Raw genomic sequence first — 13,915 nt, 5'->3', positions numbered from 1 at the left:
CAAAGAATTTATAGTACAGAGAATTTATAGTACGAGTAATACAGAGAAGTATAGTACAAAACTTTTAATTTAGATTAAAGAAAACCATAACCGGGATTTAAAAAAAATTACCTTAAAACGATAAAATTACTCTAGAACAAATAGAAAAAGAATTAATACAGGATTTCAATAAAAAATTTTTTATCTCTATAATTTTTGTTATTCTATAATGAATGAATAATATCGGGAAACTGGCCAAAAATACTAGTACATACTATAAAGTTATCAAGGGTACTCTTGAATATATCTTAACTTTCTTTTGACAATGTCGGCATTTGTATTTTATTACATCATTTATTTTACCACTATTAATTGAATTCTTCGGAAATGTAGAGTTACAAATGAAATTTGTTAGTATTTATAATTTGAAATAAAATTAAGTATTAGAGTATAGCAAATTATTTTCTACAAAGTAATCTGAATAAATTTTTTAAAATAAATGAACTCGCATAAAAAATATTCAAAATTTCTTAAACAAAAAAATTTATTAAAATATAAAATAAAGAAAGAGAAAACATTGGAATTTATGAATTGAAACCAAAGAAGCTATGCTTTTCATGACTAAAACTATATGAGCATTTAAACTTAATTATATAAAAAAGTAAATCTATTAAAGTTGAATTTTTGAAAATAAAAAGAATAAGACAAAATTGAGAGAACCAATAAGTATAGAAGATAAAAATCCCATATAACCCTACAATAGCAATCTAAAATTCTAAATTCAAATTCCGATCTATTAAAAAGCTTTAAAAATATTTAGCGTAAATAACATTTAGAGAATATTTCTACTATTTCTAATCTATATTTATATGTATGAATGTATATGCACTGTATCGATATTAGTACATTATTATCTATACATAAAAGAAGACGACCATTATACAAATAAATTGTAGTTTCTTTCTTTTCATCAAAACAGCAACAATAATAACAACAATTTGCTTATTATATAGATTGAGTGAAATTCCTTGACAAAATATGTTGCGCTTATTTAATACTCATTGGAATTTTAAGAATTTTACAAAAAAAAGCAGAAAAACAAAAAGGAAAATTGAAATTATAGAAGAAAAACAAAAATACAATGAAAAAATGTTGCAGCACTAACACAATTCTTTTCTTAAACGTTTTTTACATTTTTATTCTACTTATTTTATTTGTAATATAAAAATAAAATAAAAAAATATCGAATAAGAAAATTTTTACATTTTTGTTACAAAAAACGAATAATACCAAAAAAAGACCTAAATGGAAGAGGTTTAAAATGATTTTAATCGGTTCAAATAATTTTTGTTTTTTTTTCGGTGTATCAAAAATAATCACATAGAAACACAAAAAAGAATAAAAATCATGAAATCCAAAATTATTTAGAATTTTTCTCTCTAATGTTTTCCTCATTATCTTTTTTATTTTATATAAGTTAAAGTCTTTGGTTTCTTACAACGGTCTGGGAATTTCCTATCTTCTTCATTCATATACATTTTGGATGAAATACTTATAGTTAAATAAAATAAAATTAGTAATAGCAAACGATATTATACCGAAAGTTCCACCCAACTTTATTTTGGTAGAAAGGCAATCTATGATTTTCTGTCATCGGCAAAGTAAATTCAACAAAATTCTTAAATTTTAGAACTCAACAAAAGCTCCTCTTAATGTTTTCATTACTTACTCAAATAAAACAGAAGCAATAACAACTTTTTCAATACAAAATTGACTTCAATACCTTAGGTTTAGGTTAACGCGGCTATCAGAGGATTCATTCTTTATATCCCCACCATCGCGGGAACAAGCCCAAGTCCTTTATGAACCGTCTCCTCCTATTCCTGGTAACAGCAGCTCTTGCAAAGATCGGCAGCAGAGTGTCCTATCTTCCCGACGTGTTCGGCAATCAGACAGCGCCCAGTTTCTTCGAAGGAGAGATCCGCCGTACGATGCTGATTTATCTAAGCCAAAATTATGTGGTTTGTCGTATTCCGTATGTCATTCCATTTTCTAACCTGCTGTTGGTTTGCTCTATTGCTGCATTGTGTAGAAACAGAACTGTTCCACGTCTCGTAAGTTCACTCGCCGTGAAGTTTTCTTGGATTCCGCTATGACCGGAAACCAAATAAGGCAATCCCGGACTATTCTAGAAGTGGACGACTCCCTTTGAATTTTGCTTACCAGTTTCATATTGAAGAACTTACCCAGTGTAGGACATCGCACTAGATCGCCGTACATTAGCACAGGTCTCGCCGCTGTGATTTATGCGTAGTTCGATGTCCCATCCTTTCCCAATGGCTTTCTTGCACGAGTGAAGCGCAGTAATTTCTTTCATTAGTCGCTATCTGATGTTGGACCCCGAGTTTAGGTTAGAGCCCAAGATTAGTCTCATGAATCTAATCTCAGAGCAAAAAAAGGACCTTGTCTCATTCAGTTTTGGCGGAACCATATAAGGTATTTTGTATTTTCTGCTGAAGGTGACCAACTCCGTCTTACGGCGGTTTATTTCTAACCCGAAACCAGCGGGCTAGTGTAAGATGAGGTTAAGAACTCTCTGGATTAACCCATTAAGGGTGTGGAGGTGTTTTCCCGACAGAGTTACCATCAAGTCGTCAGCGTAAGCGATCACATTATAGTGTTCCTCTTTCTGGCATAGCCCCTTCTTTTTTGTTCGTCAAAAGTCGATTCACTTTCCTCAGGAGTGCCTCTTACAACAGAGTTTCATTGCCTCAATTTTATTTAAAAAACAAGATCTCAAAACCAGTAATAAAACTTAATCTTTAGTTTTTTTTCTTTCGTATTTGGGTAAAAATTAATTAAAACTCTTTTCAATATTTTATTATCAATATCAAACCGAAAAGAACTTATTGGAAAATAATGCTCTATAATTGTATTTAGGCATGCCCTAATCAAAATTACAAAATCCTATAATCGAAAGCTATTAAAAAATACTGAAAATTCTTAAGCAAAGCAAAAGAATGATAGGAATGTGATTGATATTAAAAAAAGAAGCAACAAAAATTTAAGTTTAAAAAGAAACAAAACTAAGTAATTACCAAAAAATAAATAGGAAATTTAAAAAAACAACAATAATCACAACAAAAAAATGATTCAATATGAATTTTAAGTTATTCCGTTCCGATATATCATCCGCCTTCCCAAGCCAAGAATAAAACAAGAAACACAAAAATATGTAATGGGAAAAAGAAAACGGAAAATAAAAAAATAAGAAAAGAATTTTTCACTTGTATCAATTCATTCACATATCCACAAATTCTTTGATTCTATCAAGTAAAAAGTTTCTAATCCGATTTATGAATGCATCTATTAAACAATTCAAACATGAAAACAAATCAGAATTCCAAAAATAATTCCACACTTCTGTTTTATGCTTCTCAAGTAAATAAAGTATTCATTGTATTGTGTAGGTATTCGTGTGTGTACACATTTTTATACATTAGTATACATACATAATTATAATGGGCGAGTAAACGATTAATATTATGGGGTTCGGTATGCGATTCAGAAGTTTTTATTTCATTTTCATTTCTTCATACTTCTACTGCACTACAGCTAACTAGTTGTAATTCTTAAACATCTTGAAAGCTTCTTTTTTTTTTAATTCATGATGAACCTACATATTTTTTTTTCTCCTTTTTTTTCGGAAAATTTTGAAATTCTTTCTTTTCTATAGTGAAATTGTATCGCACGAGTATCGAATTTAATTCTATGAATTAAAAAAGAAATTATTTTTTTTCTTTTTTCCTATTTTTCTTTAATTTTATATTTATGGTTGATTAAATCGACGAAATTTTCTTTGCATATGTATGTGTGTATATAGAATTAAAAATTATATCAATACCGCCACCGCCTCGTATATGAATAATAAACAGTGAACTTCTGCTTTTTAAGGTTTTTTGTACCGAGTGTCCCATTTAAAGTTGATTATTTGAATTCAATAAAGAAATGTCGGAATAAAATTACATAATTACATTTTTTGTCATTTAAATTTCAAACGACAAAATTAAGTTTTCGATCTGATGTTATTTTTCGAGCAAATTATTGAGTTCTATAAGTAGTGAGTTTAAGCGAATTCCAATTTATCGCAAGTATTAAAACATAAATAAAATGTCAAACAATGAAGAACGAATAGAATTTAAGAAAATAGAGAGAACAAAAAAGAGGTGTAAATGAGAGAATTATATTATATAAGACGCCATTTAACGATACACTCTGCATTCAATAAAATGTGACTACAAATTTTTATGGGTAGATAAATATGTTAAAAGATACAAACACACACACTATATTAAAAAATTAAGCATAGCGTGAGCGTGTATATGACAATAAATTTTTGAAATAGTTAATCGTATAATTAAGTATGCATGTATATGTACATATATATGCATGTGAACATTTATAAATAATTAAAAAAAAAGTAAAATAGGTAACGTGCATATAAAGCAAAAAAAAAAAATTAAAACAGAAAATCGGAAAATAATGAATAATTAAAGCTCTCATGGAATCCACACGTTTATTGCGGTATTTAAAAAATCTTTTAAAAAAACCATAAAAGTTTTTCACTCTCTTCAAAAAAAAAAACTTTTTCTGTTTTCTTTTTTCAGATTTATACTTACTATTGTACAGTTTAATTAGACTGATGGGCTTCGCGTACTTAAATAGTAGCAGTGTTTAATACACACACGTTTGTAAGTAAATTAACAGAAAAAAAAAATTAATTAAATATTTTAACTACTAATTTGCAATATTCGGGTCAAAAATTCGCAATATTAATTAAAAATTTGAATTTAAATGAAATAAAGTGAATTAAGCACGGTGAATATTCAAAATTTAAATCGAAATCGAAATCATAATTTGTCTAAATCAGCTAGAATTTGTAATTGCGTATGCTAACAAACCAAAACTACTTGGGTCGAGTTTTGAATAATCCGAAATTATGTATCAGAATATAAAGATTAATTTGCTAAGCTAATTTTAGGAGGTCAAATTTGGGATTCAAGTTTGAGAACTCGAATTCTTGCAGTTTAATCTTACTTTCAACTCTAAAATTTCATCAATTTAAAGTATCAAATTTTATAACTTTTTTCTCAGTTCAAAACACGATAACGTAACTTTTTTCTCAGCTTACTCTATAACGTAAGTGTTAAGAAATTTAATGATTTTCAAATTGAGTCGAAATCTCTGTGTTACAATTAATCTTAATATAATAAAATTAATGTAATTCTCATCAAACTATACTAATTAGTTTATACTTCTTCTCTTCAGTACTAGCAAAATAAATATTCATAATTTTAATTTTTCTATAAATTCATAGGACTTAAAGGGTTAAAGAAAATTTGATTTTCACTTGTTTTCTTACATATTTTTGGTTTTATCTTTTCTACTGAAAGTTTTAAGTAGGAACTGATAAAAATAATGAAAAGAGTAAGTTGAAGAAAGAAATCAAAATCTTAATCTTAAGAAATTCAATGAATTATAAATAGAATAGGCAATTTCATTAATTGAAAAGTGATATTAAAAGAAAAATTTTTACAAATACTTCCGCTTACTTACTTAAAGAATTTCCGTTTTTCAAGTACTTGCAGATTGAGTGTAATTAGATACTCAAAAAAAAAATGATAAATAAGTGGATGACGAATGTTCAATAAAATTAAATGAAAAACTGATTGAGAAGAAACAGACAGAGTAATTTAATTTCGAACCTTCTTTATACTAAAGATATTAAAGATTTAACGAAAATTGAACTATAAACTCGTAAACTTGTTGTGACATTTAGTGATACATATTATTTCTAAGCACATAAATGCATGAAAAAGAATCTTGGCTGAGTTTCGTGTTACATATACATAGGTGGCATAAAATGGAAAAGTTGCGCTCAAAAATTCTCACAGATACTTATATGAAATAGATATGAAATTACCTCTAATCATTTTATGTAAATAAGTTTAATATGTGTAATATTTGCATAAATGAGTATTATTTTCATTTAGGAAAGGATTTGATTCATGATTTTTTTTCCCATGAAATATTGTAAACGTAATACTTATATGCAATTTAACTAATGCTAGCTGTGCCAAGTAATAATGTATTTATTACATAACTGCGTATTCACATATGTCAATATTTTTACACGTTACAATGTAAGTACACATAATATATATGCCAGTGAAATTTTTTTGAATAACTCATAAATTAAAATTTTTAATTGGATCTAGATTCCATGCTATTATGAAGTTATTTTGCGTTCCAAATGGTTAAAAATTATGAATAAGAAATTTGATTTCAAGTAAACTTTAATATGGATCCTAACTACTTGCAACCAACTATGCTAAATCGACCGTCTTTTATATTGAATAATTTAATTTTAAAATGAAAACTTGCAAATAGTTCTGTACTCAAAATTTAATTAATTGATTCCAAAATTATGCATCAAAGTGTGTATATCTGCACTTTAAAATTAGCTTACGTTACCGAATATGAAATACTCAAAACTTTGAATTTAGTCAACTCGGAACACAATTTTTCAACATAGGTAATTTTTCCTTAGGCCTCAGAACTGTAAACATACATAAATAATTTTAATTACTTTACTCATCACTTAAATTGATTTTTCTTTGAAAAATTAAAAACATCTGGTCACTTTTATCAATAAATAAATAAATGCATATGAGCAAATTAAAAAAAAATCAACCCTAATTATCTTTTCTTTTTTTTCTTTGTTTTGACTTGTTTTCTTGTTTTTGAATTTTACTAAGTATATGCCACCTTGAAGCACATGTTGCTAACGCATACCTATGGCATTATTTATTTATATACCATATATACATTGAAATACACATAATATGCAACATACACATGCATTTTTTTTGCGCAAATGTAAGAATTAAGAGAGAAAAAAATATTTTAGATGTTATGCTTGCACTCTTCATAAATACCCGTATATATTGACTTATACTTTCATAACATGCAATACCTTTATACTAGTGTATAACACGTTGTATATATACATGCCATACCAATGTATTCGCTTGTTTGTATTTGAGAAAATGCATTTTTTATATTTATACATAATTACATTTAAATTGATATGCGGTTTATTTTGTATTAAAATTCGAATATACCTTATTAACAGATTGTTATACGTATAATTTTTTGTTAAATGTAGCAAAAATTTTAACTCTTTGAAAATACTATGTTTAATTACAGAGTGCATTAGAATTTTTTAAAGTTTAACATTAAATATTTAATTTGGCCGTAATTCAACACAATTTAACTGATTATGATTTTTGAACACTCTCTGTGTCCTACGAATACAAATCTTAAAAGTTACTCTCCCTTTCCTATTGAAACAAATCTTAATCGAAACGTTCTATCGAAAACTCTCCTCTCTGATTTAAATACCTAAATTTAAGTACTCTTGATTTAAATACCTGATAATAGGTTTCACACTTATGACACCAGTTTAATAAGGAACTGCTTTAAATTAATATAGTGAGAAACGAACTTATAAGTGAACTTAATTAATAGTGAGAACTTATAAAAGAATTTATTTTGAATATAAAAATATAAAGTTATTATCGGAATAAATTTTCGTAATTATGCTTTATATTTAATACAATAATGCAAATAAGAAACCTTTCTATATAAAGTAAACCATTTTGCATACACTTGCAAGGATTATATAACTTCCCGAAAATAACTACAATATGACTTACAATAAAAGTTTTAAGCTACTCGAAATACAATCAAACCTTAATCTCTCTCTACATAATTTAAAAATGATTTTAATAATTATTTTCGAAGTAATTTCTTTGAAATGCAACTTTAAACTAATTCATGTGTACATATGTATAAGTACATATGTATATAAACCACACATGCGTAAAAATATTTGGCTTTTAATTATTTTTAACAATATGCTTTTAAAATCACATTCAGTATCATAAATTCGCATTTATTGCATTTTTTCATATTATCTATACTTATGCTATAATATTTTATCAGTATATGAAATATATTTAACGAGCCATAACGGTAATCATCCTTTAAAAATTTTTTATTCAGTTTTTAAACATAAAAATACAAAACAACTGAATGGTCCTGAAGCTCATAATCTTTATTTATAAATGTAAAATAAATGTATGAATTTTTTTCACCGGGGCGGAGTTAAGTCCATAGGCTCTTCTCACGTCAACCCATAAGATCTTTTGTGATTCCCAACAATAGGTGGCATTAACACTATACCTAGGCCCCTAAAAAATTGCAGTATGGCAGACATCTTAAACCGTAAGACTTCCACCGGGGCCACAAAGCTCAATTTAAGACTCGCAGAATCGTTATCCTTCTCACCCCAAAGCATGGTTTCGGCTCATGAAAGGTCATCAACTCTTTTATTTCAAAATGAAATCATTTATCGAAAAACCATCAATTGAAAACCAACAAAACGCAAACTAAATTTCCGTAATATGACAAGGCCCTCCGCTTTGTGTCCAATCCCGAATGATGTTCACGGTCCCTTGCATTCGGTCAGCTACAATCTTATCATACTGGCACGTCATCAACGTAATCTTTTACATTAAATCCGCTATCCAACAGCTTGTACAGTAGATCATCTATCACCGTGCATAAATGTGTAATTCCCGAATTAGAATCCAAATAATTTTCGAAATACTTTTAATTGCAATTAGATGCGGATAAATTTACAATTATATTGGAATGCTGCAGCAAACCTAACTTTTGTATAAATAACGAAATTTGCATACTGTTAGGCTCCCTGTAATTTTTTTTTTGCTCTACGTTTTGTTTACTTTACAGAAATTATAAAATGAAATATTTGAGACAGACTTAATTTTAATAGCTTTCACACTATAAAGTTGAAGATTTCACCAAAAAAAAAAGTCTGTACAAAAAATATATAAAATGGTAACAATTCGAATCTTCATGAAAAACCATAAAGCACAACGAGTTTCAATTAAAATTGAGTGCTTCTTCTGACTAATATACACATATGTATAAATAAATCACATTGTAAACTAATATACACATATGTGATTTTTAATATAATTACATAGTAAAATGAAAATAAGATTTTTAACGCAAACAGCTTTCTACTGTTATTTCAAATACCAATAATCATTATTATTATCAGTCAGTAGAAAATACCGAAAAAATTGTTGAGTGAATTGCACTATATACACATGCAAAAACAAAAGAATATCACATAATAAATAATGATGGCTGCAATGATCATCACTATGACAATACCAGCGATTGATGGAAACGAAGAGGAGTTGAAAAGTTGAAAAATGAAAATTAAAAAATAAAAACAAACCAAAAAAGAGAAGAAAAGAGTAAAATGTGTTTAACTGAAATTTCTACAAAAGAATTTTCATCCGGCATTTGCTTTATTTTGTTTTTGTTTTTCTCTTTCTGCTCAATTTTATTTTATTGTTACCGTCGTAATTGTTGTTGTTGCTATTGTTAGTGCCACTTTTATTATTATTGTTGTTGTTGTCTTTTACTTTGCTATTACAATTTACCATCATTTACTCTTCTTAATGTGGGTTTTTATTTCATTTTTTATTTCATTCACTCATTTTCTATACTGTTTTCTTTTTACTTTTTTTTTTATATTTTCAAAGCGCGCGCGTCGTCTCATTTTCTTTTTACTCTTTTTTTTTGCTTTCCTTTCTTTTCTCGTTACCAAACTGAAACTGACATTTTGACTTCTACTAATCTAATTCATACGTCGTACTTAAACCTATGGAATTGAAATTGAGGAGAAAAAAAAGAGGACTTGAATAAATTAGGGTGTCAGTTATTACGGAATGATAACAGTAATAATAATAATAATGATGTAAAATGACGATGGTGCTTAAGAAATACAAAAAATGGAAGAAGATAAAATGTAAAAAAAAAATTTGGAGCAGAAATATTTCCATACTTCAGTTTTTGTTTTTATTTATTTTTTTTTTTTTAAATTATACTAAGTATGTCTTACTCGTATTTCATATACAAATCAGAAAAAAAAAAAAAGAAAAAATAATTTTATTTTCCAACAACTTTTCATTTACAAAGTTTATTTTACATTTTCTTAGTTTTTAGAGACACCGGAAAAATTACGTTAACTGACTGACTCTGTTCTATTTTTGAAAACAATAGGTATTTAAAAATAAGACTTAAGTCGTGAAAATTTTCTTATTTGTTTATTGTTAGTGTTTCTAATTAGCTATTGTTTTAATTAAACTTCTAAAGAGAAAAGTACTACAACGTCAAAATTATAAAAAAAAAATTAAATGAAAATAACTATTTTTGTTTTAAAAGAAATTTGTAATTAAGAAAGACAGATTACACTCAAAATATCTTCTCGCCCAATCTAAATAAAATTACTCCAGTCTAATAATCATAGACTCTTATAATTTTGAAGTAAGTTTATGGCTAGAATTATAAAAATTTCGAAATTCACTTGATTAAATACCTTCCTTTCAAAAATTTGAAAAAATACCGGCAATGGGAATATGAACACCCTAAATCTTATAAGCCCTAAAGATTTTTATATGGGAATATAAAAATCTTTAGGGCTTGATTCTCTGAATTTCTATAAAAAGTTTTAGCAGAAAAGATCGATTTTATTTTGATTTCCAGTCTAGGTTTAAACCAAAATTAATATCAGCTTTTAGATTAGAAAATTATAAAATTTAGAATAGGCTTTACTATAGACTTTAGAGATTGTTGATTTGAATTTACATCTTCTTATTTATGTTATCTTGTTTATGTTATCATAATTGTTACAGATATTAAAATTTTCTCCAAATCTTTAAAACCAACATTAAAATTCTCTAAATTTTGAATAACTAAATAATTTTTCATATCTTTCACTTAAAATTGCATGCACTTAATTATCATAAATAAATTCAAATATTTTCCCCTAACCCTTTATTGACTAGTAACATCATTAAAGCTTTATCAATTTTAATTTCATTTTCCCTCAGAAAATCCTACATGTTTCAATGCGGTACCTTCATTAATTTTAACAATAAGTTTTTAATTTAATAAAAACTTGTGATTGGCATTCTTAAGGTCAAAAACAATAAATAGTACTCATTAACATATTTTAAATTTAAATTCAACTATGTGTACCCCTCCTTTTTATCCGAGCTATATATTATTTAAATTAAATCAAGGTCATTTATTATTATTTTTAATGAAATGCATATAGAATTGCCAGCGTACTTGGAATAAATTTTTGTGTCCTAATTTGTATTTAATTCCAATTTCAGATTTTTTCTTACATCTTCATAGCAATTTTACATGCTATAATATAACTTCTATAATTAGGTTTCTCCCATATTTATGATGTCATTGTATTGATTTTATTTGAAAAAATATTTTATTTAAGAAAAATCATTGAAAATACTCACCATTTGCATTATCCTGGACCATTGTAGCAGCTCTAGATAGTACTTCTAAAGGTGATTCCATTATTATTTTTATTCACTATATACAAACTATAATTTTAATTTATTCAAAATATTTAGGAAAAATATTTATTTTTTGTATTATTTCGACGGAAATCTTATAATTAAATTTTAGATTTTCACTTGTAAAAAGAAAAAATTCTTAGTAATTTTTGACAACTCACTGTAAAAGGACAACACACCTTTTTTCTTTCGTATTTCTTTTTATATTTAATTTTTTTATCACTAATATTTTTCTAATTTAATTGTACTAAATTTCATTTTTTTTTAATAAAAACCCTTTCATTTTCTTTTTTAAATTTTAATTATGAATTTTATTTTAAAAAATAATTTTGAAATATTTTCTTTTAATTAAAAGACAGTGACAACCGGCAAAAAACTGAAACTCCTTTCTTCATTTTTGTGTTTTTTTTTTCAATTTTTTTAAAGAAAAAAGTCCTTATCCTTACAAAAATATCCTTACACACATATTCTTTTCTCCTTTTTTCTTCTCTTGTTATTAATAATTTGCTCTCTTTTCTTCCAATTTTATTTATACGTTTACTGAAAATATAGTAAGAAAAAGAAAGAAAATAATAAAGATAACAACAAAATTATGGAAAAATCAATATAGATTATTAAAATAAAATATGAAATGAGTATAATAGCACCAACAACAAACTGACAATAAGAAAAAAAAAATCTAATTTTAGCTGCATTTTTCTGTCAAACCATCTGCCGAATACAAAAACAAAATTTTTATCGAATATTCATAAACTCACACATATATGTAAATGTTTACGTATATTTTATGTGATAAAAATTCTCATACAAACATGCAAGCAAAATTTTATTTTAGTATTGACATAAGAAATGTTATTATATTTGGATATCCTTCAATAAGGGTATTTTTCTTTCTCTGTTTTTGTTTATTCTTATTTAAAATTTCCCCCTATCAAATTCCGTATATAATATTTTTTCCAATTTCTAAGATAAGGGCGAATTGCGTACATTTTATACATAATGTGCGTCATATGTAAACTTAATACGAGTATACTAGGTATTACTTGATATAAATAACAAAATATGTATGCGTGTATTTATGTAAATCTTTATTTTTTACCAGATAGTCGTGTATTAGTAAATTCTTTATTATTAAAGGGGGATAAAATTTTTCGAAAGGGGGCATTTTTATTGTATATTTATGCTCGTATTGAAGAATTTTTGTTGCTATATATATGTATGTAAGTTGTATATTAAATCCGATATTTAAAATTTGGTTTAATGGCGTTTAGGATTTCTCGATACAGAGCAGAATGTCGTACGAACAAATCGAGGTATGTTTATACTATTTCGTATTTATTTTTTTGACAATTCAGATATAAATCCTAGCAATTTTCAACTTAAAATTAAATGAATTTGGTGTATCTTCTATTTGGCCAATTAAAAGTTTCAAGCGCCAGAAAATGGGATCCTTCGAATGGACCAGCTAAGGCACTGTCATGCTAATCGACATGTTTATGTACATTAAATTTATAAAATAAATGGCAATCAATTCAAATAAAATTTAAAGTTAAATTAAAAAATTTGTCTGCACATACTTTTCTCTTTTAAATTTAAAAGCCAAATACAAAAAACACCCATAATGTTTATCCTTAATCAGGTTTTTAATAAAACAAAAACTTTTTCAATTTCATCTTCCTTTCATTTAACAATTCAAGATGTCAAATTAATTCGGAAGAATGACCACCTAAATTACATACAATTTAGGCACTGTTGCAATTATTTAAGAAATTGAAAATAACGTATTTTAACACATTGTCGACCGCACGAATTTCAACTGAATATAAGCTATACACCGCGAATTTTTGACATACCACAACTAGTGAAGTTCTCAAATATAAACAATAATATTACGCATTTGTAAACAAAAACGGGGAGATTTCCCGATGGGTCGTACACTGACACTTTTCAAAACGGGGAGATTTCCCCGATCGGTCGGCAATGTGTTAAGGAAGACTCGCTGTTCCTAACGCAAGCTCATATGTTATGTAAATACGTACATAATTATGACAAGTAAATATATATTTTTGTCAAATTCTTTTGATTAGAAATAAACATGAATACAACTTATACAAATAGTTTGTACCCACATGACAAAACGCAATGTTTTGTTAATAATATTATAGTCTGGTATGGACGTGAGTATCATAATATCAAATTTCATTTGCATCCTCAAAGTTCTCTAGTATAACTGTTTAATGTTCCTTTTATTCTCACATTTTATTATTTTGATTATCAGAGTATCAAAACACAGAAATCTGAACAAGGTTGCAAGGCCATTACAGAATATATAGCATAAAAAAGACTAATAAAGAGAAAAGAGATGAGAATATAAAATAGAAGAAATAAAGAGA

The 13,915-nt window shown here is 26.6% G+C and overlaps 2 protein-coding genes across 2 annotated transcripts in view; one reads left to right on the top strand and one right to left on the bottom strand.

The window, feature by feature from the left end:
- Positions 1 to 13,915, bottom strand: part of LOC129608692 (mucin-2) — a 94,393-nt gene that overhangs the window by 72,030 nt on the left and 8,448 nt on the right. The window contains exon 2 of the mRNA XM_055520359.1: positions 11,463 to 12,062. Within this exon, the coding sequence (XP_055376334.1) occupies positions 11,463 to 11,523 (61 nt within the window). The 5' untranslated portion in view covers positions 11,524 to 12,062. The remainder of the gene's footprint in view (positions 1 to 11,462; positions 12,063 to 13,915) is intronic.
- Positions 4,690 to 13,915, top strand: part of LOC129608691 (drebrin-like protein) — a 47,011-nt gene continuing 37,785 nt past the window's right edge. The window contains exon 1 of the mRNA XM_055520357.1: positions 4,690 to 4,730. The gene's annotated coding sequence lies outside the window, so the exon portion shown is untranslated. The remainder of the gene's footprint in view (positions 4,731 to 13,915) is intronic.

Source organism: Condylostylus longicornis, unplaced genomic scaffold, assembly GCF_029603195.1.
Source record: "Condylostylus longicornis isolate FDR11 unplaced genomic scaffold, ASM2960319v2 ptg000033l, whole genome shotgun sequence".
NCBI lineage: Eukaryota > Metazoa > Arthropoda > Insecta > Diptera > Dolichopodidae > Condylostylus > Condylostylus longicornis.
Note: the sequence above shows the minus strand (reverse complement) of the source record. Positions and strands in the feature narration are given on the sequence as shown.